Source organism: Selaginella moellendorffii, unplaced genomic scaffold, assembly GCF_000143415.4.
Source record: "Selaginella moellendorffii unplaced genomic scaffold, v1.0 SELMOscaffold_11, whole genome shotgun sequence".
NCBI lineage: Eukaryota > Viridiplantae > Streptophyta > Lycopodiopsida > Selaginellales > Selaginellaceae > Selaginella > Selaginella moellendorffii.
Genome location: NW_003314272.1, coordinates 1,583,673 through 1,609,908, shown reverse-complemented (window position 1 = coordinate 1,609,908; position 26,236 = coordinate 1,583,673). Strand labels below are relative to the sequence as shown.

Sequence of the window (26,236 nt, the reverse complement as noted above, 5' to 3'; positions counted from 1 at the left end):
AACAACCCTAGAATTATTACTAATCCCCTACTAATTAATCACACTTAGTCTAAAACAAAAAGAAACCCATGATCTTGACTTTGTCTTGGTTGCAAGCACACTCTAGCCCCTTGACACAAGTAGCAGCCTCAAGATCCAAAAGCTACTTGCATCTCTGTTTAGCACACCAAAGATAAGAAGTTATTTCATTTCCTTGCTTTGAAAAGGGATACAAAAAGTAATAACCCTACTCTCTCTCTCCTCTCTTTTATATCACCATACATGTCCATTTGTACATGTATACTGTACCAATCGTAACACAAACAAATGTTGAGATCAATTGTCTCCAAAGACTTGGGGATAGAAAAAAAGATGTGAACTTGGTTCTTGTGTTATACAATTTTATTTTGCAAGTCTTCTTGATGATATACAAGTAGATAGTGAAACAATCTGAAGGCATATGGAGAGACCAAGCCTGAATGTTTTTGTTGCTCATCAAGAAATTAAAATTTGCACACCATGTAGTGAATTGGAATTGTTTTGAAAGAGGTGGCCTTATTGTTGTTGCTGGAACACTATAAAAATGGTGAAAGCAAATGAAGAAAAAAACAAAAGAAGTTTATACTGTGTGATGGGTCAATGAGGGTGGCTAGTGCTAAAAACATTAGTTAAAAAGGTAAAGCGATCACTAATAAGAAATTTATACTTAGACAAGATAAAGGAATTTATACATGAATGCGTATGTGACACTTGCTAATACATTTTGTGTACCTCGGCAACAATACACTCTTCTAGATGGCTATTGTTGCATATCACAGGTGAGAACTCTAGAAATAGAGTCTTGACTCATCCTTCTTGATGACAAAGGCGAAAATGAATTATCGTCTATTGGTCTTGCTCCACCTATGTTTTAGGTAAGTGATATGGTCCACAAGCATGTGTTCCTTGCACCTCCTCGTGTACCTGCATCATAATTAAGTGATGATGAACTTTATAGATGCATTTCTTATAAATACCTCTTTTGTGGAGATGAACTTCCAAACAAGTGAATGAATTTTAGCTGCAAATTCCCATGTACTCTTTACTCAAAAGCTTTCTCCAAAATCTACTTGTAGATTTGGCATCATACTCAAAACCTTTGTAAGTTGCAAAAATATCTTGATTAGATTAGAAAGGACAAAGAAAAAAGAAGAGAAGAGTTTACTTATATAGGAGTCTGGATGACTCAATTAGTGGATTCACCATGGACATTAGAGTCCCCAATGGTTTTACCTTGAGTAATCTGTGTGTAAAGCCAAAAATCTTCTTTGTCGAGACTTCCATTCTTGGCAAGAGTTGTAACACTCTTTCCGACTTCTCCTCGTATTCATCAAAGCTTGCTATATCAATGGAGTGTTTGTCATCTGCCAAGAGGCTCTTGTAGCAACACAAGTTAGCCTTAAACCCACCTTCCTACACTGGATGTAGAGTGCATAAATCCTTTCCACCATGCCTCTATGGCCAAAAGCTTCAACCACGAATTGAAACATTAGGGATTCCATGAAATTACCATCTTTGTGGTCAATCACTCATATCTATTCTAACCCTAAAAAGGCACCCCACTCATAGTAGGATTGCAACTATGGAAAGGATAGAGAAACTTATCAAGTTTGTCGAGATGACTCTAGAGATTGCATCAACGCGGGCATTCCAGAGCTACGTTGTAGAGGTGTACACACAGAGCGGCTAGCTAGACAAGATTATAAACTATTTGTAAGGGTGAGAATACCTCCCTCAATACATGTGGAAGTAGAATATGCATAGGGTTTTGTCAAATAAGTACATGCAAAGGGTTTTTATTTCAAAATAGGGTAGATTTATCAATAATAATGGCGTTTGCGGCTGATTATATCCAAGAAGTATGATGGGTTGAAAGTAAAGTTGGAAGTATGATGGGTTGAAAGTAAAATTGGGAGCTTGTAGGGTGTTTCTAGACATCAATTATACATCCTTTAGATCATAAATTTAGAGTGATCTTTGTGAAGTGATCCCAAGAGAATAAAGATTTCTTGACTTTGAAGATGGAGAAGTTGTAAATATTACATTCTTTCAAGAAAATGAGTGGGTAATAAATGGCAATAAGGTGTTGATCAGAGATATTAGTGTGGCACCTATTCAAGTCGACTTAGATAAAACTTCATTAATAATGTGATTGAAGTGACCCAAGTTTACTTTATTCATGTTTTTGTTCACATTGTATAGTATTCATACTTGTTATTTTTACATCAGCAAGTTGTTGAAACTGCTGCTAATCCATTCCTTAAAAACAAAGATGCTAGACAAGCTAGATTATAATAGAAGCATAATATTTAGAAGGCTAAAGTAAAATTGAGAGTAGCTAGGCAATATGATTGCTTTAAAGCTATAATAGAAAATTTCAATGGTAAAGTTGTATTTGAAATTTAATGCATTGAGTGCAACAAAAACTTCAAAGGTGTAGTGAAATGAGATATCTTGAAAAATTTTATCTCATCTGATTTGAAGATTGAGAGACATGAACTTGTTATAAAAACCACTCTTTTAGTTAGTAGTGATTCAATTCCCCCCCCCCCCCCCCCCCCTTGGTCTCATCAACCTTTATGAACCAATAACTCGTGAATGAGACAATAGAAAAAGTTGCCCAGACTTGCAAAGAGTTAAACTATGAATTTGTTCTTTGGCCAAGTTGTAATTTCAACAATTTAGAGAACATAAAGATTTATTATATAGTGGGCAACCATATAGTTCAACTTTTTCCATGATGAGGGAAATATGTTTTTTTCTTTAGCATTGTGATCATTTCAAATCTAATTCATTTTTTAGGCTCTTACACTCAGAACATAAAGCAACATCTCATCTTCAAAAGTCATGTAAAAGCAATCATATGAAGCATATAAATTGTAAGGTAAAATGAAAAATGAATGATTTAGATGTTAGCAGTTGCCCCTCCAAGCTTCTTGTTACTAATACACAATAGCTAAATTCTTTCCAACAATAGATAAGTTTACTTCTTGATTGGTTTTTTAAAATAGTTTTTAAAATACAGCAAGATAAAATGGAGTAAAAACATCCTCAAGTAGTAAGTGATGAGAATGTTGTAAAATCATGTTGTAATTTGAATATCTTTTATTTGTGTATTTCTAGGGGTTAAACTAGTGTCACAATTATGTTGGGGATATCATTTTCCAACATATAAGTATCACAAAAAGCTTGTGAGGTTAAAGCCATTTTTACAAGATAAGTTAGGAGTGAATAAGGTTGTTAAGATGGAAATTCAACAAACCATTATCTATCTTGGGAGGGAAGTTAATATTGAAGGTACTTTTCACTATAAATCATGCCTTTAAACTAATCACAAAAGTTTTTTAAATTTAATGTGCCTAAAGTGTGTATCAATCTCTATGGAAAATGATTTTTGAATGTGAGTTTGACCATCAGATGTAACCACTCTTGAATGAACCTCTAACAACACCACCTCTATTATCTAGCTTGATTTGGTGAGCTTAACTAAATACTGTATCATCAAAAAAACTTTTTGCTAATACACGATTAAGGTATCAACTTGTACAATGGCTTGAGACTCAAGTTATGAAGTAGTGCCAAAGAATAACTACCTTGTCAATGAAAGTTTAAAGTTTTGGTGAGCATTGTTTAGAGGATTTAGTTCGCATGGGTACTAGAAAATTTTGCAAAGACATTTGTGATGTAGCAAGGCATGGCAAATTTGAAGGGAAGATAGGGCTTTGGAATTTTCTCGTGGATATATCCAAAGACTTTCTCGAGGTGAACAACAATAGAATACAAGCTCAAAGTAGATTTTTGAGGCTATTCGGATCCATGGAAGAGAACGAATGCATGATTTTATATCCTTAAACTTTGTTGGCCTATATATTTCTACAACTAGATGAACTATAAGAATGACTCTTCGCTACAATGTTGGAGTGCAAGATTTTTCTATAGTTTTCTAAAGTTCTTACACACAAACTAAGCATTGAGTTTATAATTTCACATATTCCAACAAGTTCAAGTAGTGTATAATGTTTATATGAAGCAAATGCTAGGAAAATTCTTGTACTTGTGGCTGAAGATGAAACACACATCAAGACAACAATACATTTGGATGCTAAAAGAGATATGTTTATTGAATTTTGTGGTCCAAAAACAAATCATAGGTGCGATAAAAAGTTTTTTGTCAAAGTAGAGGTAGAAGAGGAAGGATACAACAACATTACAACAACTTTTGACAATTTTCAATAAGCTTATTATAATTATGTGCTTATGATGAACCCACTATGCTACAATTTGCCAAAGTTAGTTCTTGTTATCCAACTTACTTGCAACAAGTGTTTGGATATCTTATTTGTGATTATAGTAATTTACAGATTTGATAATGTGGATGTTCGACAACAATGGGAGTTAGTACATGGGGCAAACATTTGTAACAAGTTCTTGACCTGATAATTGGCCATACATTTGATGGTGATTCAAGGCATTGAAAACTAATGCTACAAGACTACATAACTAAAGATGGTGATCATTTTAGAATTGATTGAGATGGCTGGGTGTTTACAGCATCATAGAAAGAGGATGGGTCTATTTATGAACTACATGATCAAAACTTCATTGACAATGGCAAAAAATTTGTCAATCCACTAGATTCTTCAAGAAATTTTATCTTGGGAAGTTCTTAGCAACACTGAATCACATTAGAGAGGTCTTTGTTCCTCTTCCAAGACATGAACATGGCTTGAATTAAAGTGATGTGGATAGGTAGGATTGTCAAAATTAAGCTGTTGCATAAAGACTAGCATCCAAGAAAGTTCAAGCTTGCATATGCATGCTATAGGGTGATGGATTGCAACCAAATGAACCTAGTGAAGGAACTGAAACATACTTAAGTATTGTGGCAGATTACATTGACATCTTCTTGTCTCCAACTATAAATTTAAAAGGCTATATCAAAGCTACTGCAAAAACATCTTTTTTCTTCAAGTTTGCTTTACTTATACTTGAGACTAATTTCAGTTCTTTTTTGTGTATAGGCTGTGGTGATTTTGGATATTGCAAGGCAAAATTTACAATCTAAAGGACAATTTCATTTCAAATGAGACTTTTTTGGATATTCAAATTAGTTGCTACTACAGTGTTTTCCTTATCAAGTTATTTAGAGATAAGTATTGAGAACACCCCATTCCTCTAGATGAGACAAGATTAGACTGTTGTGAATCATTTTTCAGCAAGATCGATGGTATGGTGAGAAATGAGTGAACATATGACTCATTTGATTTGCTGGATAGTGATGATTCCATAAATTGGATTTCTGAGATGAAGGCTATATCAATTTTAAAGTTTCTAGCTTTACATAATAAACAAGAATCTATATGGGAAAGACTTTGAGAAGAAATATAGAGGAACAGTTGCATTGAAGCTGACTGATTATAAAAATATATCTTTATTAAATATTCTTTAATCTTACTCTCTTTCTTAGGTATAGAAATAGATTTGGAAATTATTCAAGTTGGCTTGCTTTGAGGCAAAAGGTTTACTCTGTTCTTTAGATATATCTCTACCAGATTCCAAGTAGAGCGAACCTTGGAAATATGAGGATTCTTTTCACGAAAAGGCAGTAGAAGCACTATAGCATACTTGTGATAGTATAATTGATGAAGAAGAAACATTGCCTCAACCATAGATGCCATAGTAGGAAAAGTTCAAGCCATTTCTGGAAGTTGACTCCAAAAAGATTGTTAAAAGCACTCTTGTTGCATATTTGAATGGGAGTTCTTTCTTATTGAAAGATAGACTGGCACAAGTAAAAGCAAGAGTTTATGATACACAAGCTAGAACAATAACAAGTCTTGGATATGGAGCAGATATAGCTGTTCTTTTTGAGTCAACATGGTATATTGGCCAGGTGCAGAAAATGACAAAGAAAATAGGAAATAGCTGGCGAGAGACATTAGAAATCATTGACTTGGATGACATACCATCCTACCAAGTTAGGGTGAATCTTCACTGGTACAAAAGGAAGAAGGATTCTTTAGTGTGAACTCATGATTGGGTGAACACAAGTCAATCATTTTGGAATCAGCTTGGTTAATATAATTTTTCAACCATCAACCAAGATTTGCTGGATCAAGGTGATGAAGAAAAAGTAAAATAATTTTACTTGAGTATACATAAGTATACTCAGGTAATAAGTATACACCACAACTAGTCACTGAAAATGGTAAATATATTTATATAAGTTTTAAAATGTTTAAGTTTTTTATTTTATAATGTTTTCAATTTTAGTACCACAACGTACAATTGGTGAGGTGTTCAAAGTATAAAAAACAGTAATAGGATGCTTGGATCTTTTAATATATATGTATTTATACCTTTAGGATTTGTTATTTTTTATAGTATAGGTAGATAAGATTTTTTGATTTTTTTTTATATCCAAAGATTTATTCTAGGTGGCCACCCAAGGCCTTAACGGCCTCCTCAACCGCCGGAACTGTGATGTTGTGTGGCAGCTGGGAGTTCTCCGCTTGCATCTCGCTGAGAACCTGGTGGAACCTGTCCAGCGCATCCAGGCGAGCATAGCCGATGAGCAGCATTGCAAAAGTCTCCGAGCTGTGCTTGAAACCTCTGCAAACCTGCTCCATCTCCTGGTACGTGCTCTCGAACCAGTCCCTGTGTCCCATTTTCACGTAGGCGTGCAAGAGCATGTTGAAAGTTATTGTGCCCGGCAAGACCCCAGCGTCCTGGCACATGACCTCGAGGCCCTGCCAGTTGTGGTAGTGCGCAAACATGGCGGTGAGGATGTGTTACGTCATGGCATTTGGCGGGCACTTGCAGGAGAACTCCTTCATACCGTGGAAGATTTGCATGGTACTGTCGAGGTCCCTGGCTTGGCATATGCAATGATGAGAGCATTGCAACACTCACTTAATTTCTTCCCTTCGATCATCACGTTGCCAAACCATCTCCATGCCAGGATTGTGTGGGCGACCACGCCGGCATAGGAGATCATCATCACGTAGAGCCAGTCGAGCTCCATCACCGTCGCGGACTTTAGAACAGCCTGATTGGCTAGTTCATCCAGGTGAAGATCTAGGAACGAATTTATTAGAATGGAGAACAAAGATTAAAAACTTGAGAAGAATTGTTTTAACTCGAGTGTATGGTGGTGCACTGGACCGGCCATTAGATCGCGCACCAGTGGCATCCAGAAGGCCCCAAAGTCTCTCACATTCTTATGCTTGGCGAGGACGGTCTGAATATCTTTCCCATTTTCTATTTGGATCCGGACGATCTGCGCGGCACGGCCTGGATATGGCCTCTTGTTACCCCGGAATCCAGCAAGTGTGGATCCACCGGTGGAGGTGGCTGGAGTGGATCCCTGCTGCTCCAACCCCACAATGAATTCGAGGTAGGGAGCATCACTCCATGCATCGACATCATAATCCTGAGGTTTGACAGCCAGATCGGGCATTCTTGCGATCTTACCGATTCCACGGGATAGAACCGCTGGATGTCTGAAAATCCTGCCAAGCACGCGGAGAAGCGCTCTGCCATCGCTCGCCATCGCCATTCGTGAATTTGAGAACCCTCGCATCAAGATCAATCACCACCGTTAGGTCCGACGTTTTAAAACTAGCCGTCGATTCGCCACGGCTAGGGTTTTCACGCTGGTTCAGGCGCGAAAACTCTTTGACTAGCGATGGAGCTGGATCGCGCGAAGCTCCTGTTTGCTCACCCCCCACGATGATCACCGGGTACGCTGTGGATTCGTGCTTGTAAGTTATCAGAGAGCAGCTCCAGAGATGCCATCGCCGGGGAATTCTGCCACGGTCAACGCGGGACTGGCTTTGAGGAATCCACCATCTCCTTCCAAGAATAATTGCCCGGTCTTTGTGTCGATCAATGCCAGTAGACAGAGGATCTGCGACGCGATCGATATTTTCCCGGTTGTAGATTCCATGACACCGAAGAAGGGCTTGTGGAAATTTAGGGAAAATCAAGAGTTTCGAAAGCGCGGGATTGTGGACACGGATTCGATGGAGGACCGAGGTACGAATTTTAGACACGCTAAGAAGCAGGACCCAGCATTTACAAGCCAGAGGTGAAGTGTCATGAAGACGAACGACGAGGAAGGGAATGCTTCGGGTGAATGGAAAAAACCAATGTCCTTGTGGCCAAACAAGCTCTGGAAAACTCTGAGGAGCGATCAAGACCAGCGAGACTTAGGCTCAAGAACAGTGGAAACTTTGATGCGCTTTGCTGCTGCGGTCGAGGACGACGATGACGGCTCTTCGAAGAAGAGCAACGAGGAACCGAGGCGTGAGGAAGAGGAGAGAACCTGAGGAAGAAAGCACCTGTTTCTCAAAGGTTCGAGGAGTACTCTGATCCGGGCGAGAATGATAAGCCTATCTCCAGAACCAGGGTCTTACGGGGATGTGAGTGGAGTTGTCGAAGATCCAAACTGTTGACGAGGGTGATCTAGAGGATGACTTCGATTCCGACGAGCACGATAGGAGCTCTTCGGTAAGGACTACTACAACGAAGAGGATTCAGAATTCAGTCTGGTGACAGTGAAGCAGCAGGCTGGATTAGGATGACGACGTTCTGGGGATAGAGAAGAGTGACGACGAATAGTAAAGAGGTGCCAACGCGGTTGAAGTGTTTGCAGATATTGGATGCGGACGAGAAGGAGCTCAAACAGTACGTGTCATTGAAGGCAATGGCACCATACAGGACGGAGGAGTGGTGCCGATGCTCCTGTTCTAGGGAACACATGAAGATCAAGAAAAAGAAGAAGCAGCAGCAGGAAGAACCGTGTGGAAGAATTTCTAGGCTATGGCGAGCGATGCCACTGGCGAGGCGCCGCGCACGTCGATCTCGACTGCTTCTACATCCAAGGTGTGGGAATCGAGAGCCCTGATGCTCAATCTATCGAGACGAAGTAAATCCGAGAGGAAGTGCAAGAATTCGACGGTTCTTCCATTTCCAGGTGGTTGCTACGAAGTCCTTGACATTACCGAGGCTGCCGAGAGACGATTTGTCGACGCTCGTGAGCGAGGAAGCATCGAAGTCCCATATTGTTGGGACTTCCCCAGGTCCTGTCTTGGTTTATGACTTGGCCGCTATAGGAGCTTAGGCCTGATGGAAGCCGCGAAGATCGTTTGCTAGCGACAATTATCGTTCCGGACATTCGTTTGGCCTTTCTAATTCACTTGTTCAGCCGGTGTATCACACAACAAAGTATCTTTAACGTTTGAGACTAACACATTCTTGCGAAACACTCCAGTGGAATGCTACAAAAAGTCATTTCCTATATTTGAAATATATTGAGGAAATTGCGCATGGAGGCATTGAAGAACCTGTGAGTGATTCGAATAAAAGAGTGAGATTTTTATGATTCGATTTGTGCAGACAAAGTCGGAGTTGATCGAAGGCGTATGGAGATTAATTAATGTACACAACAAGGCCCAGCACTGCATGCCCGATTCAAGTTAAAACTTCTACTACAAACATTCATTCATTTTATTCACCGCCTTGACTTTTTTGTAGAGGACTTTTGTGGGAGTTTTCCAGGACATCAAACTCAGCGATCGCAGCGACCAGAGGGTGTCAAACATTGTAAAGTTTTCCGAGAAAATTAAGCAAACATAGTTTGCTTGTTTCTTTAACTTTGGAGAAATCTTCCAGGACGAAGCCTCAGCTCTAAAAGGATCAGCTTTCGTTTCGACCGGGCCGCATTCTCTTTGTCGTTCCTTCCATTCAAAGTTCCATACCGGGCGACGAGGCCAAAGTGGAGGTAAGCAAACATAGTTTGCTTGTTTCTTTAACTTTAGAGAAATCTTCCAGGACGAAGCCTCAGTTACTAGCTCTAAAAGGATCAGCTTTCGTTTCGACCGGGCCGCATTCTCTTTCTCGTTCCTTCCATTCAAAGTTCCATACCGGGCGACGAGGCCAAAGGATGGCTCGACACAACTTATCTCTCTCCCTCTGGAAATGTTCGAATCTCAAGAGGCAAAAAAGTACACAACTAGACAGTATATCACTATCTCATTGATGCCAGGGGCCAACTTTTGTCCTGCAAAAGACCTTGGACCCCCGACAGCGGCTGCTTGCAGCTATGTCCTCCAAAAAAGACGTCGAAAAGCTCTAAGAACCTTAGGCTTCAAGAGGAAGTGAAACCAAATTCTCGGCAGCTGGGATGCTCAGTGCTTCTTAACGTCCAATCCCAGCGGCAGGCTGGCGGCGAGCTCCTCGCCGCAGCCCAAGAGCCCCGATCCGGCAAGGGCGTCGATGACCGCTCCATAGTCGTGCTCCGCCACTATGAGTAAGCAGCCCCCTTTGCTTGCAAGCGTTGAGAATGCCCAGGAATGTGATGCTGTCCAGCGCGAAGCCCTGGAGCTGCATCAGTCGGGTGGTATGGTGGCTTGGTTACAGATCGAGCATAGGCTGTGATCATGGAGCTCCAGGACACGGGATCCGGGTCGGGGATCATTGCAAATACCTTTGCTGAGTTTTCGAGACTCCCGTTATCGGCGTAAGCTGCGGCCAGCGAGCTCCAGGATCCCACATTACGGTAGGCTATTGCGTCGAGCGTCTGCAGCTTTTGGAGTAAACGGTCAAGAGTGCATTGCAGGAAACCACGAAGAACACCTGCATGGCTGCCTCGAGATGGAAGTGTTGGCCGTAGGCCGAGATCAAGGCCGAGCAGGCCACCGTTTTCCATTCAGGCATCCGGTCAAACAGGCACTTAGCATCTTCCGCACACGCGGTTACCATGGCGCTCCAGCACACGATGTCTTCGCGGGAGAGGAATCACATACTTTTTGCGCTCCCTGCAAGCCCCCAGCCTCGCCAAATGCTTTCATCATTGACGTTAAAGAAACCACGTCCATCTCTGGCATGGATTTATTTGAGCCCCGGCACAATGCCCCGCTACAGCATTTCCAGCTATCATTGTGTTCCACGCTGAAACATCTCCGTAATGGCATGCAGAAAAACAAATCGCGAGTCTCTGCCAGCTTTTTGAACAATGTGTACGCTTGTAAAAGAGTATTCCAGCTGGCCACGCTACGTACGGGCATCACATTAAACAAGGCAATTGAAACGTCAAAATGCCCTGCTTGGGCATTTGCTAAGAGGACAGTAGTCCACGAAACGACGCCCCTCTCCTCCGGCATCACTGCCATAGCTTCGCGAGGGTTAGCGAGCTGGAAATGCCCACGCAGGATTGTGTTCCAAACACCTCTCTTGCGTCCGGTAAAACGCACGCCGCGATGAAAAGCTTCCACGAGAAAACATTGGGATGCTTGATGGCCCCAAAAGCCTTGCACGCAAGCTCCAAGTTTCCAGGCTTCCCATACCTGTGAATCAGCAAGTTGGAGCGATATCTCGCCCTCGAATCGTCGAGCAGCAGGGCAATCCAGTTCTTAGAGCTAGAGCAACCATCGCCTCATCGCAAACTCTCAGCCAACCTTGTCCTCCTCTTCGAAAAGACCATACTTTCCTGGTTGCTCCATCGTTCATCGCATACATGTTCGCAAGGAGGTCATGGGCGGCACCACCCAAGAGAGTCTTAGCTGCGTGAGCACCATGTTCCAAATTGCTATAGCTCGTCGATGCACCCAGCAAACAATCGCCAGTCCATGGAGCTTGTTTGCAACGATCCCATGCGAAGCAACGCAAGCCATCCCAAACTTATCCAGTGCGTCCACACACGAGAAGAACCAACGTGGAGCCCGGTCTCTCCTCTTCAACCTTGATCGCACCATACACATCCAGCGCGTTTGAAAACGCCCATTATGCGCATAAGCCGAAATCATGGCGTCCCAGGCAATCGGATCTTTATCTGGGCTTTGATCAAGGATTTTCTTGGAGTGTGTAACACGACCACTTCGCCCGTAACCTGTTAGTATGGTGGTTACTGCAACCAAGCCCTGCACAGGCATTGTATCAAACAGAAGCTTGGTATGTTCCAGATGCCCGCTTTGGGCACTTGCTGAGAGGATTGAGTTCCAGGAAATAACATCATGCCAAGCCCCATCAAGATGCGCATTCCAGCTCACATTGCTCCTCCACGTCCCCCGCGGACCACATCCGCCGGACTGCTGCTGCTGGCTCGTGGACGACGACGATACAACTTAGTTTAACATAAAACATACTTCACTGGTTATGGTCAACCTTGATTATGAACCATACGAGAGTCTTTCCACAAGTAACAGATAGAAAAGAAGCTCAAAGTCTGAATAATTAAAGCTGATGAAAAGTATTGTTGAGACGTAGCCTCAATTTCACATGGCGAATTTGCAGAGCCTAGCAAAAGCAGCTCTTCCATTAATCTAGAAGTCCAAAATTTACATATATATCCGTCGTTGTTCAGTCTGACCAAAAGATCGTCACTAACTATCAGTAGCTATCGTAGCGTAAACCAGCCACATACCATTCCAACTACCCATACTTCCCCACCGCCAAGAGTCGCCCTGGGTATTTTGTTCGGTACCAGCTCTTCTTGTCCGCCTCAAGAAAGTGTAGCGTGGCGTCATCCACGGGCAGCCCCACCACAGCACCATCTTTCTCCGTCTTGACAACAATCCCACTCACCCTCAGGCTCCTTGAATCTGAATCCCATTCAACGATAACATCACCCACTTGGACACCAGGGACGATGCCAGCCACTTCATCTGGTAAGTAGTGCTTCTTGAGGATTGCAGGGAGTTCAACTTCCCCAGCCCGCCGCACAAAAACCACCTCTTCATTTCGAGGCAGACCAACCATAAGAGGCACCTTAGGAGGTAGTCCCAACTGAATCAGAAAAACACCCGATCAGGATGAATCAGGGTATTGAAGCAGTAGCTTACCGGTTCGAAGAGCTCAACAGCAGCCACCCAAGGCTTCCTGGGAAACAGGGAAACAACCTCACCTTTCACAGTCTGCCCATTGATCGTCACAGTAACTTCTCCACCTTCCTTCCACACCATGGTCTCCTTGTAAGCCACGACGATGCACGTTGGCTGTGGGCTTAACGCTAGAGTCGCAGGTGGAGTTCCGATGAAAAGAGCGACCCCTTTATCGCTACAGGTGCCCACAAACTGCAGCAGCTTCAAAGCGCCAGGAGGAGGCTTCACACGAGGAGGAGGGTTCGCAGCCGTCGTCACAGAGGAGGAAGAACCGGAGGCCTTCATAAGCGCCTCCATTCGCTATAGAAGGAAGCAAAGCTGTCATTCCAATCCAAGCTATTTACTTACCTCAAATTTCTTCCGCATGTCATCCAGCTGCTCCTGGAGCTCTTCCTTCTTCTTCTTGCCCTTGCTCCGCCCAAACAGCTTCTTCTCGGCTTTGCTCTTACACCGCGCCACCAGGCTCTCCATCTCCACAGAGAGCCAAACCCTACCAAAACTCGAAACTTTAGGGCAGAATGACTAAGTTTAAAAGGAAAAAGCTCGAGTCGGAGCATCTCAGCGAGGAGCAGCGGGCCAGCCATCGCGCTGCCAAGGCGCGGCTGCCTCGGAAATCCGCCGGCGCCGGCGCGCATTTGGACCAGAGGTATCGATTGATGCTTTTGCCCGAAAAAGTGTGGTGAGTGATCTAAGGTGCGCGGGGTGAGGCCGGATCTGGATGTGAATGCTGCTGTGTGTGGAGGGGAAGCAGACGATTTTGATGATGACGCTTTCGAGGAGATTGATAGGCTTTGACGCGATGGAGGTTCTGCAGCAGACATGCCAACGTGTCTCCGGAAGCTCAATGTGTCCCAAAGGGATGCAGCGCTACTTCTGATTGTTGCGGGGCCGGGAAGTGGAAAGGTACACACTTTTTCTTTTTTTCTTTTTTCATTGCTATTCTTTTCTGACTACGATTCGTTTATCAGATCTCTACAATGGTCGCACGTATTCTGACACTGTTAAACGAGGTATGCAGTGCAGGGCAGTGCTCTCTCTCTCTCTCTCTCGCTCTCTTTTGTTGCAAAGCTCAAGGGTTCGGCACAGGGGGTAGACTCCAAGAACAATGACCTTCACAACAGCTGCTGCAACGGAGGTGATGGACCACGTCGCTGCTGTGGTGGGGAAGGAGGCGTCCAAGGAACTTATGATCTCGACGTTTCATTCCTTTTGTTTGCAACTCTGTCGCTCTCATGCGGAGAAGTAAGCTGTTCCCTGATGGTAAAAGCGTGCAGTGTACTGCAACACCCTTCTTTCACACAGCGTTAGCGGAATGTCACAACACTTGGGCATATGTACTCGTTGACGAATTCCAAGATACGAGTGTGATGCAGTACAAGCTTCTTTCTCTGCACGGGAGGGTCACTGTGGTTGGGTCGGATATCATCAGGTACGTTCTGCTAATATTTACTTTTGCTAAGTCCGTTTTCAGCTTCAATGGTGCCAACTCTCTCGGTTTTTCCACATTCCGGAATGACGTTCCAAACTACAAAGAGGTCTGAAAACCTGAAATAAATAACGTAGTCATGTGAGTTGTTGTCTGCGTGCTTAGGTGAGACCACACCAAAATTATCGCTCGACTGGCTGCATTGTAGAAGCAGCGAGATGTGTCATTCAACATAATGATTCAGGCTGCAGTGCTAAAGTTGTGCGAATGGATGACGATTTTGGAGAAAAGGTATCAGGAATTCAGAACATATTTTGCCGACTATTTTTGGTTCTCCAGACAGTTGTTATGGAGTGCCGAAATGAAGAAGCACAGTGCGCATTTGTGGTCGATGAAATCCTGGAAAAGGCATCAGTGGCCAGTGACATCAAGCCGGTGTTTGCAAACTTTGCTATACTCTACAGGCAACAGGTGTGTATTTGATTTCGTCATTTTCTCTTGTAGGTCACAGGCAAAATATTTCAATCTGCTTTCCGTAGTCGAAAGATTCCGTTCAATATGCATGGAGTAGCAGTCTACTGCAAGAAGGTTTCATGCTCGCTTTTCTTTCCTAGTTGGCTGACTTTCATTGCATATTGTAGGTGGTTAAAGACGTGATTGCTTTATTGTGGACATCCTTAGGAAGAAGTGGGACCGTGTTTGAAAGAAGAGTAGGCGTTATATGGTGGTGATAAAACGGACAAAAGGAAGGTATGATATCTGTTTTGTGTCTTATACAGACATTGGGAATTTTCAGGCAGTGAAGTACGTTGCAAAAAATGAAAATTGTAGTTTTCTTGAAGCAGCAGAGATTATTTTTATGGCAAAAGTTTCGGGTGCCTTTAGCATTATAAATGCGTGCAAACATTTCTCTTCTCTTTTTCAGGCGCCAACTTGGCCAAGGCCGTAAAAATCAGATTTTACGATGAATTGCATTTTGAACCAGGAACAATCTTTGTCGAGCCTAGTGACCGCTGTATTGAATATTCTATCTCAGGTAAGAGTAAGTTTCTCTACAAGATGCTTATCCTGTTAATGCAGAGATGCGCTTTTGAATCTCGTGAACGAGGATGAAGATTGTCGGACTGTGAGCAAACATTCTTCTTTGAAATATGTCTAACTTGTGTTGGACTCCAGGTGTTGGACTATCTTTTGGATGATATTTCCCAGGAAACTAAGATCTCGTGCTATACCAGAGGATGGAAGACGAGCTGCATTGTTCGGAGGCGCGAGCCAAAGCGGAGGCCGAAGAGCGGCAGAGACAACTTCCGGGAGCAGGCAGAGGCCGAAGCCAAGAAAGCGCTGGAAGAGGCGAAGGATGCCGCTGCTCTCGTCAACGAGCTGGAGGAAGAGGGAAAGGAGCTGGCTAGACAGGAAGCACAGGCGGTTGCCAACGCTCAAAAGGCCAAAGACAAAGCCAAGGCCGCGGCAGCGTCGCTGGAAGCTCTGGGGGCAAAGATGATGCTCGTCGGAGTTGATCGAAGGCATATGGAGATTAATTAATGTACACAACAAGGCCCAGCACTGCATGCCCGATTCAAGTTAAAACTTCTACTACAAACATTCATTCATTTATTCACCGCCTTGACTTTTTTGTAGGGAGTTTTCCAGGACATCAAACTCAGCGATCGCAGCGACCAGAGGGTGTCAAACATTGTAAAGTTTTCCGAGAAAATTGGTGAGCTCAAAGTGGAGGTAAGCAAACATAGTTTGCCTGTTTCTTTAACTTTGGAGAAATCTTCCAGGACGAAGCCTCAGTTACTAGCTCTAAAAGGATCAGCTTTCGTTTCGACCGGGCCGCATTCTCTTTCTCGTTCCTTCCATTCAAAGTTCCATAGCGGGCGACGAGGCCAAAGGATGGCTCGACACAACTTATCTCTCTCCCTCTGGAAATGTTCGAATCTCAAGAGGCAAAACTAGACAGTATATCACTATCACATTGATGCCAGGGGCCAACTTTTGTCCTGCAAAAGACCTTGGACCCTCGACAGCGGCTGCTTGCAGCTATGTCCTCCAAAAAAGACGTCGAAAAGCTCTAAGAACCTTGGGCTTCAAGAGGAAGTGAAACCAAATTCTCGGCAGCTGGGATGCTCAGTGCTTCTTAAAGCTTTTCTGGACCATATAATTGTTGGAGAGACCGAGAACTTTCGAACTTGCCAAGAAGAAAATCATAATTCAGTGACGATGACAACAATGCATCAGGTGCGAGCTTATCGTCTTTCTATGTTTCTATTACCATTTTCTCTTTGTTTTGCAGTCGAAGGGACTGGAGTGGGACAGGGTGTTCATTGTGAAGGTAAGATTGCCCTCTTCTTGCTAGCTTTGATTTCATCTTTCTAGGCCAACGAATTGGAAACGCCACTGCTTCACGAGTCTTCATCTTTGGAGGTAAGTCTGCTTTTCAGGATCCAAAACGTCTGCTCATGAAAGTAAGACCAGGCTTTTGTGATGGTGGTCATTTTAATTGTAGGTTGGTTTGGCTATAGACGAGCGGCTGCGAAGAACAAGGTCTTTATATTCATAGAAATACGCTTTATCACCTTTTATTTCGTAAGTTACACAGGATACAGTGCACGCGTTGAAACGTTCATTGCAGCATTAGCGTACGCCGACCAGGTAAGTTTTACTGGCCGGAAATACATATATTTCTATTTGTATTTGTATAAGAGTGTCAAGTGGGAAAAACTTCCTGCAGAACGACAGGTTTGTTCTCACATTATTTTATTTTACTCGCCTCTCCAGGAGTACTGCCAGCAAAAATGTTCTGAGCGTACAATGGGCTCCGTTCCTGCAACGGCAAAACAGGTTGTGGATATGCACCGACAATAGACCCTCTAAAACTCTGATTGTAGATTGCGTTTCTTCGGCGCTTCGGTTGCACTGTGAATCCATCTTCACGTCTTCATGCCTCCAAGGTGATCGAGCAGCACAAGGCTTTGTGATCATCGATCAGGGAAAGGGGTTTGCTGAAAAACAGGTCCTGTAAGTATTGGACAATTCCGATCAGTCACTAACTTTTCTATACAAAACTGCAGCTCACAACATCAAGGCTGGGGACAGTGTAGGATAGGGAGCAGGACTTGGTGGAGAAAATGATACAGGAGAGCCAGGGAAGCAGCTGGTGTTTGTGGAGTGGTCAGACCGATGGTTATTGGGGGGGATCTTCGGGAAAGGAATGCTCGTAGGAATGGGAACGCTTGGGAAAGGAATGCTCGTAGGAATGGGAACGCTTGGGAAAGGAATGCTGGGAACGCTTGGGAAAGGAACGGTGAAGGGAGTGCTCGTTGGAACAGTCTGGAGCGGAAACAGTGGAAATGGGAAGGTCGGAAGTCCCGGAGATGGAGATGACGAAGAGGATGGAGTGGACGGGAAAAGGTTGCTGCAGGAGAGGTTGACCTGGAGACCACCGTTTCCAGTGTTGGAAGCGCTCCATGCAGACGATGGTTCGGAAAGAGCATAGCAGTCGAGGAAGGTGACTGGCAAACTGACAACGGAGGCGAAGAGATTGAGGATTGTGTCTGCCAGTGATTGCCACTGCAATGCAGGAGCTTCGCTCGGTGACAAAACATGGATGGCCCGACTCCATACACTTGCCGTCCATCCTGCAACCAGCTTTCAGAGGTGATTGAGTGGCCCCCATGTCAAGAGCATGCTAACCGAGTCGGCGATCTAGAGCGGGAGCTCCACCGTGAAGGCTCCCGTTTTACTCGTCTCTCGGACGATGATCCGGCCGCCAGCATCGAAGCACTTGACAGCTGCGGTACCGTCTGCACAGATCACACAAGGAAAAGAGGAGATCGAGCAAAGCTCAGGATTGCTAGAGAGGCACGTACTGGGAAGAGGCATCGAGTTGGCGGTGATTTGCCAGCAGGTGTTGCAGATGGCGTGGCCAAGGACGATCCTCGTGGACGAGGGAGCCGATAGCTCGGCGGTGTAGAGGTCTCTCGCGGCGCTGGCCGCGAGGAGTTGTGGCGAGAGTAGCAGCATCGCCATTCTTTTTGGACATTTGGACAGGAAGAGGAGGATTTATCGCTAACTGGAAGGTCCGTGCCAGGAATTGAGGAACGGTCACAAGGTAAGCTCCAACGTTTATTTTGGTGATCTAGACTTCTTGGTTCCGTGGAAAGGTGGCGGTGCTTGAGTGGAGTGAGATCCATGCGTTGGCGGAGCGCTCCCTGGCTTGCTGGAGCTTGGATGTGGAGGGAATCCTCCAGGAAAGGATGGTGGAGAGTTTGCAAATCCTGGGAATGGAGTTGGAGGAGCCCCCTTGTTGGGGCCCTGTGGTGCTGGTTTCAGAGGATATCCAAATCTCGGGTGTGGAGGAGGAGCCACTCTGAAGGCAGTCGAGTGATCTAGCGGAGGAAACACTCCAGGAAAGAAAGGTGCTGTTAACAAGGTATTCTTGTCTCTCGAATTGTTTGTCCCAGTTCTTATTCTTCGATTTTGTGCGCTTTAGGCTGGTCTTGCAAACTCATTGGACTTGCTGGAGACACAAACATACAGGTACTATTTTTCTTTCTTCAGGAAATATTACTCGCTTCCAGGGAGAAGAACAAAAGAAGTTTCAAACGAAGTTTTCATCAAAACACTATGCAGCAGTGGTCAAGTTCTTTCAACTCGTAGATTGACTTGAGATGTTCTAGAACGTTCTTGTCTCCGAGGAAAAGGAGACTGAAATTTACCTGGAAACTTCAAGGCGTGGAAGGTTTGCTCTTACTTTTGCTTTCATTATAACATTCCTTCTCTTTGTGTCAGGTAAACAGCGATGGTAAATGCAGATTACAATCAGCAAACTTAGAAATAAACAAACAGTCTAGTAAGTAGAACATAAAAGTATGACAGAAGAGAGTGATCAGGAGAGTAGCTTGAGTAGACCACTTGGTACTATCCATGCCGATGGTGGTGTGTAGCAATCTTGAACAGCATATTCAATGTTGGGGCTGTGTCCAATATTCATTCCTAATAAAATGTCGGGATTGTTAATGTCGAATACACCACCGCCAGAGTCACCTTTGCTTGACCCACTCGAGCCTAGAAATGTTATGACATTAGGAGTGAACAATTAAAGGGTTTTGCAAAGAAGCTATACCTATCATATATGGGCCATGTCGAGCTGCGCCTTGAAGAATGCCCTCTCGTGGACGAAGAGCGGCATCCTTTCCTGAGAGCCCAATCATCATGTATTTTGCACCACAAAGGGTATCTACGTCATCTGTGTTAAGGTCTGGAGCATTCATCCTTTGCTGGGCAGATTTAAGAAGAATAGTGTCACCTGGAGGGTGAATGTTACTCACCTTCAGCTTTATTTTTGTGCCATCCCTCTGATAAAATGCCACTTCCTGCCCTACGACCCATTGAGTATGATTGTCATGCAAGTATGTGGCTACAGTGTCTGGACTAATAATAATGCCACAAGATCCATCTCCACCACGGAGAATGTAATCCCTTGCTTGCTGAAAATAAACCGTTGACATCTCCACTCAGAACCCACCTGCTGCAACCGCAACCAGATGTGACCTAGCGAGAAGACGCCGCCCTTGGACCCACTAGGGTTTTCTCAGCTAGAATATTCTATCAGGGAATGATTGTGACGGGATATTCATCTTTAGAATGCAGTCACAGATTTGCTTTCCGCTACTGTCTTGAACGTGAGCTGCACTTGGGCAGATCAAGTCAAACGCTGGTAATGCATCTTGTGGATACGCCTGACAACCTTTGTGGAGGATGAGAGTAAGCCACATGGGAATCTGCATCAATCCGATTACACTGCAGCGGATGCAGTCTACAGGGGTAAGCAATCCCATCGCCCGCTCGACGAATCCATTGATCATAAGCTGTGAATCATTGGCAGGAAAGCTCCGTCCATGGAACCGGACAACAAGAAGATGTGTAACCTGGGCATTTTCTTGATGAAGCAAGGTCGCGTAGACGAGGCCAAAGTGCACTCAAGAGCATGACGCCGGCATCCTCAGATACCCGCTGGGGCGCCGACTCACACCTTAAGTCATACGAGCGCGCACAGGAGCAAGGGCAGCCACAGCAGTCGGACCATTTACGGAGTACTGGAATTTCCGTCTTGTTCGCCACGCTTGCTCAATCCAGGCCCAAGCGAGAGATTGAAATCATCGCCTCCCGCAGCAGGTACGATTCCTGGGACTACGACGACACGATGAGGACGACTAAAATCCTTGACGACATCCACCATTTTTTTGCGGCGGAGGTGCTCAAGAAGAAGCAAACTCGAACGCTCCATCCACCACCAACACTAGCCAAGTTCTCGCTCGGAGATCCCTCTTGGGAGGCTGGAGGTGTATTATAATATTCTCAACTGCTATATGGATTGGAGTGCGAGGCCTTCGCACACCCCGCCTTCCAAGGCTCACGTCCCAGTGGATCCGGCAAGCTCCCAGCAGTGACGCGCAACCGGCAGCGTCCAATCCCAGCGGCAGGCTGGCGGCGAGCTCCTCGCCGCAGCCCAAGAGCCCCGATCCGGCAAGGGCGTCGATGACCGCTCCATAGTCGTGCTCCGCCACTATGAGTAAGCAGCCCCCTTTGCTTGCAAGCGTTGAGAATGCCCAGGAATGTGATGCTGTCCAGCGCGAAGCCCTGGAGCTGCATCAGTCGGGTGGTATGGTGGCTTGGTTACAGATCGAGCATAGGCTGTGATCATGGAGCTCCAGGACACGGGATCCGGGTCGGGGATCATTGCAAATACCTTTGCTGAGTTTTCGAGACTCCCGTTATCGGCGTAAGCTGCGGCCAGCGAGCTCCAGGATCCCACATTACGGTAGGCTATTGCGTCGAGCGTCTGCAGCTTTTGGAGTAAACGGTCAAGAGTGCATTGCAGGAAACCACGAAGAACACCTGCATGGCTGCCTCGAGATGGAAGTGTTGGCCGTAGGCCGAGATCAAGGCCGAGCAGGCCACCGTTTTCCATTCAGGCATCCGGTCAAACAGGCACTTAGCATCTTCCGCACACGCGGTTACCATGGCGCTCCAGCACACGATGTCTTCGCGGGAGAGGAATCACATACTTTTTGCGCTCCCTGCAAGCCCCCAGCCTCGCCAAATGCTTTCATCATTGACGTTAAAGAAACCACGTCCATCTCTGGCATGGATTTATTTGAGCCCCGGCACAATGCCCCGCTACAGCATTTCCACGCTGAAACATCTCATTAAAGGCACGCAGAAAAACAAATCGCGAGTCTCTGCCAGCTTTTTGAACAATGTGTACGCTTGTAAAAGAGTATTCCAGCTGGCCACGCTACGTACGGGCATCACATTAAACAAGGCAATTGAAACGTCAAAATGCCCTGCTTGGGCATTTGCTAAGAGGACAGTAGTCCACGAAACGACGCCCCTCTCCTCCGGCATCACTGCCATAGCTTCGCGAAGGTTAGCGAGCTGGAAATGACCACGCAGGATTGTGTTCCAAACACCTCTCTTGCGTCCGGTAAAATGCATGCCGCGATGAAAAGCTTCCACGAGAAAACATTGGGATGCTTGATGGCCCCAAAAGCCTTGCACGCAAGCTCCAAGTTTCCAGGCTTCCCATACCTGTGAATCAGCAAGTTGGAGCGATATCTCGCCCTCGAATCGTCGAGCAGCAGGGCAATCCAGTTCTTAGAGCTAGAGCAACCATCGCCTCATCGCAAACTCTCAGCCAACCTTGTCCTCCTCTTCGAAAAGACCATACTTTCCTGGTTGCTCCATCTTTCATCGCATACATGTTCGCAAGGAGGTCATGGGCGGCACCACCCAAGAGAGTCTTAGCTGCGTGAGCACCATGTTCCAAATTGCTATAGCTCGTCGATGCACCCAGCAAACAATCGCCAGTCCATGGAGCTTGTTTGCAACGATCCCATGCGAAGCAACGCAAGCCATCCCAAACTTATCCAGTGCGTCCACACACGAGAAGAACCAACGTGGAGCCCGGTCTCTCCTCTTCAACCTTGATCGCACCATACACATCCAGCGCGTTTGAAAACGCCCATTATGCGCATAAGCCGAAATCATGGCGTCCCAGGCAATCGGATCTTTATCTGGGCTTTGATCAAGGATTTTCTTGGAGTGTGTAACACGACCACTTTGCCCGTAACCTGTTAGTATGGTGGTTACTGCAACCAAGCCCTGCACAGGCATTGTATCAAACAGAAGCTTGGTATGTTCCAGATGCCCGCTTTGGGCACTTGCTGAGAGGATTGAGTTCCAGGAAATAACATCATGCCAAGCCTCATCAAGATGCGCATTCCAGCTCACATTGCTCCTCCACGTCCCCCGCGGACCACATCCGCCGGACTGCTGCTGCTGGCTCGTGGACGACGACGATACAACTTAGTTTAACATAAAACATACTTCACTGGTTATGGTCAACCTTGATTATGAACCATACGAGAGTCTTTCCACAAGTAACAGATAGAAAAGAAGCTCAAAGTCTGAATAATTAAAGCTGATGAAAAGTATTGTTGAGACGTAGCCTCAATTTCACATGGCGAATTTGCAGAGCCTAGCAAAAGCAGCTCTTCCATTAATCTAGAAGTCCAAAATTTACATATATATCCGTCGTTGTTCAGTCTGACCAAAAGATCGTCACTAACTATCAGTAGCTATCGTAGCGTAAACCAGCCACATACCATTCCAACTACCCATACTTCCCCACCGCCAAGAGTCGCCCTGGGTATTTTGTTCGGTACCAGCTCTTCTTGTCCGCCTCAAGAAAGTGTAGCGTGGCGTCATCCACGGGCAGCCCCACCACAGCACCATCTTTCTCCGTCTTGACAACAATCCCACTCACCCTCAGGCTCCTTGAATCTGAATCCCATTCAACGATAACATCACCCACTTGGACACCAGGGACGATGCCAGCCACTTCATCTGGTAAGTAGTGCTTCTTGAGGATTGCAGGGAGTTCAACTTCCCCAGCCCGCCGCACAAAAACCACCTCTTCATTTCGAGGCAGACCAACCATAAGAGGCACCTTAGGAGGTAGTCCCAACTGAATCAGAAAAACACCCGATCAGGATGAATCAGGGTATTGAAGCAGTAGCTTACCGGTTCGAAGAGCTCAACAGCAGCCACCCAAGGCTTCCTGGGAAACAGGGAAACAACCTCACCTTTCACAGTCTGCCCATTGATCGTCACAGTAACTTCTCCACCTTCCTTCCACACCATGGTCTCCTTGTAAGCCACGACGATGCACGTTGGCTGTGGGCTTAACGCTAGAGTCGCAGGTGGAGTTCCGATGAAAAGAGCGACCCCTTTATCGCTACAGGTGCCCACAAACTGCAGCAGCTTCAAAGCGCCATGAGGGAGGCGCTTATGAAGGCCTCCTCTCTGAGGACGGCTCCAAACCCTCCTCCTCCTGCGAATCCTCCTCGTGTGAAGCCTCAAGTTGCTAACCAAAGATGTCATTTCCAATCCACGCTATTTACTTACCTCAAGTCTCCTCCGCATGTCATCCAGCTGCTCCTGGAGCTCTTCCTTCTTCTTGCTCTTACTCCGCCCAAACAGCTTCTTCTCGGCTGCACTTATCTTGCTCTTACACCGGGCTACCAGCCTCTCCATCTCCACAGAAACCAAAACCCTACCAAAATTCGAAACTTTAGGGCAGGATGACAAAGTTTACGAGGAAAAGCTCCATTTGGACCAGAGGTATCGATTGATGCTTTTGCCCGAAAAAGTGTGGTGAGTGATCTGAGAGGAAGAAGGTGCGCGGGGTGAGGCCGGATCTGGATGTGAATGCTGCTGTGTGTGGAGGGGAAGCAGGAGTTGGTCCCGATTCTTTGGACGATTTTGATGATGACGCTTTCGAGGAGATTGATAGGCTTTGACGCGATGGAGGTTCTGCAGCAGACATGCCAACGTATCTCCGGAAGCTCAATGTGTCCCGAAGGGATGCAGCGCTACTTCTGATTGTTGCGGGGCCGCGAAGTGGAAAGGTACACACTTTTTTTTTTTTTTTCTTCATTGCTAGTTTTTCTGACTACTTCGATTCGTTTATCAGACCTCTACAATGGTCGCACGTATTCTGACACTGTTAAACGAGGTATGCAGTGCAGTGCAGTCCTCTCTCTCTCTCGCCCTCTTTTGTTGCAAAGCTCAAGGGTTCGGCACAGGGGGTAGACTCCAAGAACAATGACCTTCACAACAGCTGCTGCAACGGAGATGATGGACCGCGTCGCTGCTGTGGTGGGGGAGGCGTCCAAGGAACTTATGATCTCGATGTTTCATTCCTTTTGTTTGCAACTCTGTCGCTCTCATGCGGAGAAGTAAGCTGTTCCCTAATGGTAAAAGCGTGCAGTGTACTGCAACATCCTTCTTTCACACAGCGTTAGCGGAATGTCACAACACTTGGGCATATGTACTCGTTGACGAATTCCAAGATACGAGTGTGATGCAGTACAAGCTTTTGCGGCTTCTTTCTCTGCACGGGAGGGTCACTGTGGTTGGGTCGGATATCACCAGGTACGTTCTGCTAATATTTAACTTTTGCTAGTCCGTTTTCAGCTTCAATGGTGGTTTTTCCACATTCCGGAATGACGTTCCAAACTACAAAGAGGTCTGAAAACCTGAAATAAATAACGTAGTCATGTGAGTTGTTGTCTGCGTGCTTAGGTGAGACCACAACAAAATTATCGCTCGACTGGCTGCATTGTAGAAGCAGTGAGATGTTCAACATAATGATTCAGGCTGCAGTGCTAAAGTTGTGCGAATGGATAACGATTTTGGAGAAAAGGTATCAGGAATTCAGAACATATATATTTTTGGTTCTCCAGACAGTTGTTATGGAGTGCCGAAATGAAGAAGCACAGTGCACATTTGTGGTCGATGAAATCCTGGAAATGCCAGTGACATCAAGCCGGTGTTTGCAAACTTTGCTATACTCTACAGGCAACAGGTGTGTATTTGATTTCGTCATTTTCTCTTGTAGGTCACAGGCAAAATATTTCAATCTGCTTTCCGTAGTCGAAAGATTCCGTTCAATATGCATGGAGTAGCAGTCTACTGCAAGAAGGTTTCATGCTCGCTTTTCTTTTCTAGTTGGCTGACTTTCATTGCATATTGTAGGTGGTTAAAGACGTGATTGCTTTATTGTGGACATCCTTAGGAAGAAGTGGGACCGTGTTTGAAAGAAGAGTATTTAAGGCGTTATATCGTGGTGATAAAACGGAAAAAAGGAAGGTATGATATCTGTTTTGTGTCTTATACAGACATTGGGAATTTTCAGGCAGTGAAGTATGTTGCAAAAAATGAAATTTGTAGTTTTCTTGAAGCAGCAGAGATTATTTTTACGGCAAAAGTTTCGGGTGCCTTTAGCATTATAGATGCGTGCAAAACATTTCTCTTCTCTTTTTCAGGCGCCAACTTGGCCAAGGCCGTAAAAATCAGATTTTACGATGAATTGCATTTTGAACCAGGAACAATCTTTGTCGAGCCTAGTGACCGCTGTATTGAATATGCTATCTCAGGTAAGAGTAAGTTTCTCTACAAGATGCTTATCCTGTTATGCAGAGATGCGCTTTTGAATCTCGTGAACGAGGATGAAGATTGTCGGACTGTGAGCAAACATTCTTCTTCGAAATATGTCTAACTTGTGTTGGACTCCAGGTGTTGGACTATCTTTTGGATGATATTTCCCAGGAAACTAAGATCTCGTGCTATACCAGAGAATGGAAGACGAGCTAAATTGGCGGAGGCGCGAGCCAAAGCGGAGGCCGAAGAGCGGCAGAGACAACTTCGGGAGCAGGCAGAGGCCGAAGCCAACAAAGCGCTGGAAGAGGCGAAGGATGCCGCTGCTCTCGCCAACGAGCTGGAGGAAGAGGGAAAGGAGCTGGCTAAACAGGAAGCACAGGCGGTTGCCAACCCTCAAAAG

At 45.3% G+C, this 26,236-nt stretch overlaps 6 protein-coding genes, 3 long non-coding RNA genes and 1 pseudogene across 9 annotated transcripts; 4 read left to right on the top strand and 6 right to left on the bottom strand.

Annotated features, from left to right (window-relative positions):
* Positions 1-9,470: 9,470 nt before the first annotated feature.
* On the bottom strand, positions 9,471-12,228 carry LOC112345938 (pentatricopeptide repeat-containing protein At4g02750-like). The gene is made up of 2 exons (XM_024673702.1): positions 10,657-12,228; positions 9,471-10,600 (listed from the first exon to the last, which is right to left on the bottom strand). The coding sequence occupies exons 1-2, from the start codon at positions 10,780-10,782 to the stop codon at positions 10,325-10,327; spliced, it is 402 nt and encodes a 133-aa protein (XP_024529470.1). The 5' UTR covers positions 10,783-12,228; the 3' UTR covers positions 9,471-10,324.
* A 77-nt stretch (positions 12,229-12,305) lies between these two features.
* On the bottom strand, positions 12,306-13,395 carry LOC9658623. The gene is made up of 3 exons (XM_002968731.2): positions 13,248-13,395; positions 12,861-13,199; positions 12,306-12,804 (listed from the first exon to the last, which is right to left on the bottom strand). The coding sequence occupies exons 1-3, from the start codon at positions 13,368-13,370 to the stop codon at positions 12,451-12,453; spliced, it is 816 nt and encodes a 271-aa protein (XP_002968777.1). The 5' UTR covers positions 13,371-13,395; the 3' UTR covers positions 12,306-12,450.
* A 13-nt stretch (positions 13,396-13,408) lies between these two features.
* LOC9650990 lies at positions 13,409-19,300 on the top strand (annotated as a pseudogene).
* On the bottom strand, positions 17,480-18,024 carry LOC112345936. Its single transcript, XM_024673700.1, has 2 exons — positions 17,571-18,024; positions 17,480-17,537 (listed from the first exon to the last, which is right to left on the bottom strand). Exons 1-2 carry the CDS (start codon positions 18,002-18,004, stop codon positions 17,513-17,515), a joined length of 459 nt encoding a protein of 152 aa, XP_024529468.1. The 5' UTR covers positions 18,005-18,024; the 3' UTR covers positions 17,480-17,512.
* Positions 19,196-19,849, bottom strand: LOC112345935. The gene is made up of 2 exons (XM_024673699.1): positions 19,454-19,849; positions 19,196-19,395 (listed from the first exon to the last, which is right to left on the bottom strand). Exons 1-2 carry the CDS (start codon positions 19,836-19,838, stop codon positions 19,217-19,219), a joined length of 564 nt encoding a protein of 187 aa, XP_024529467.1. The 5' UTR covers positions 19,839-19,849; the 3' UTR covers positions 19,196-19,216.
* LOC112345937 (pentatricopeptide repeat-containing protein At4g02750-like) lies at positions 19,705-21,386 on the bottom strand. The gene is made up of 2 exons (XM_024673701.1): positions 21,229-21,386; positions 19,705-21,172 (listed from the first exon to the last, which is right to left on the bottom strand). Exons 1-2 carry the CDS (start codon positions 21,352-21,354, stop codon positions 20,897-20,899), a joined length of 402 nt encoding a protein of 133 aa, XP_024529469.1. The 5' UTR covers positions 21,355-21,386; the 3' UTR covers positions 19,705-20,896.
* Positions 20,088-23,025, top strand: LOC112345940. Its single transcript, XR_002992236.1, has 2 exons — positions 20,088-20,154; positions 20,216-23,025. It is a non-coding gene; the product is annotated as an uncharacterized LOC112345940 (long non-coding RNA).
* On the bottom strand, positions 22,861-23,933 carry LOC9658622. The gene is made up of 2 exons (XM_002968730.2): positions 23,416-23,933; positions 22,861-23,359 (listed from the first exon to the last, which is right to left on the bottom strand). The coding sequence occupies exons 1-2, from the start codon at positions 23,773-23,775 to the stop codon at positions 23,006-23,008; spliced, it is 714 nt and encodes a 237-aa protein (XP_002968776.2). The 5' UTR covers positions 23,776-23,933; the 3' UTR covers positions 22,861-23,005.
* A 223-nt stretch (positions 23,934-24,156) lies between these two features.
* On the top strand, positions 24,157-24,559 carry LOC9658621. Its single transcript, XR_002992235.1, has 3 exons — positions 24,157-24,302; positions 24,368-24,409; positions 24,480-24,559. It is a non-coding gene; the product is annotated as an uncharacterized LOC9658621 (long non-coding RNA).
* Positions 24,560-25,210: 651 nt separating this feature from the next.
* Positions 25,211-25,503, top strand: LOC112345939. Its single transcript, XR_002992234.1, has 3 exons — positions 25,211-25,261; positions 25,330-25,378; positions 25,432-25,503. It is a non-coding gene; the product is annotated as an uncharacterized LOC112345939 (long non-coding RNA).
* Positions 25,504-26,236: the final 733 nt, after the last annotated feature.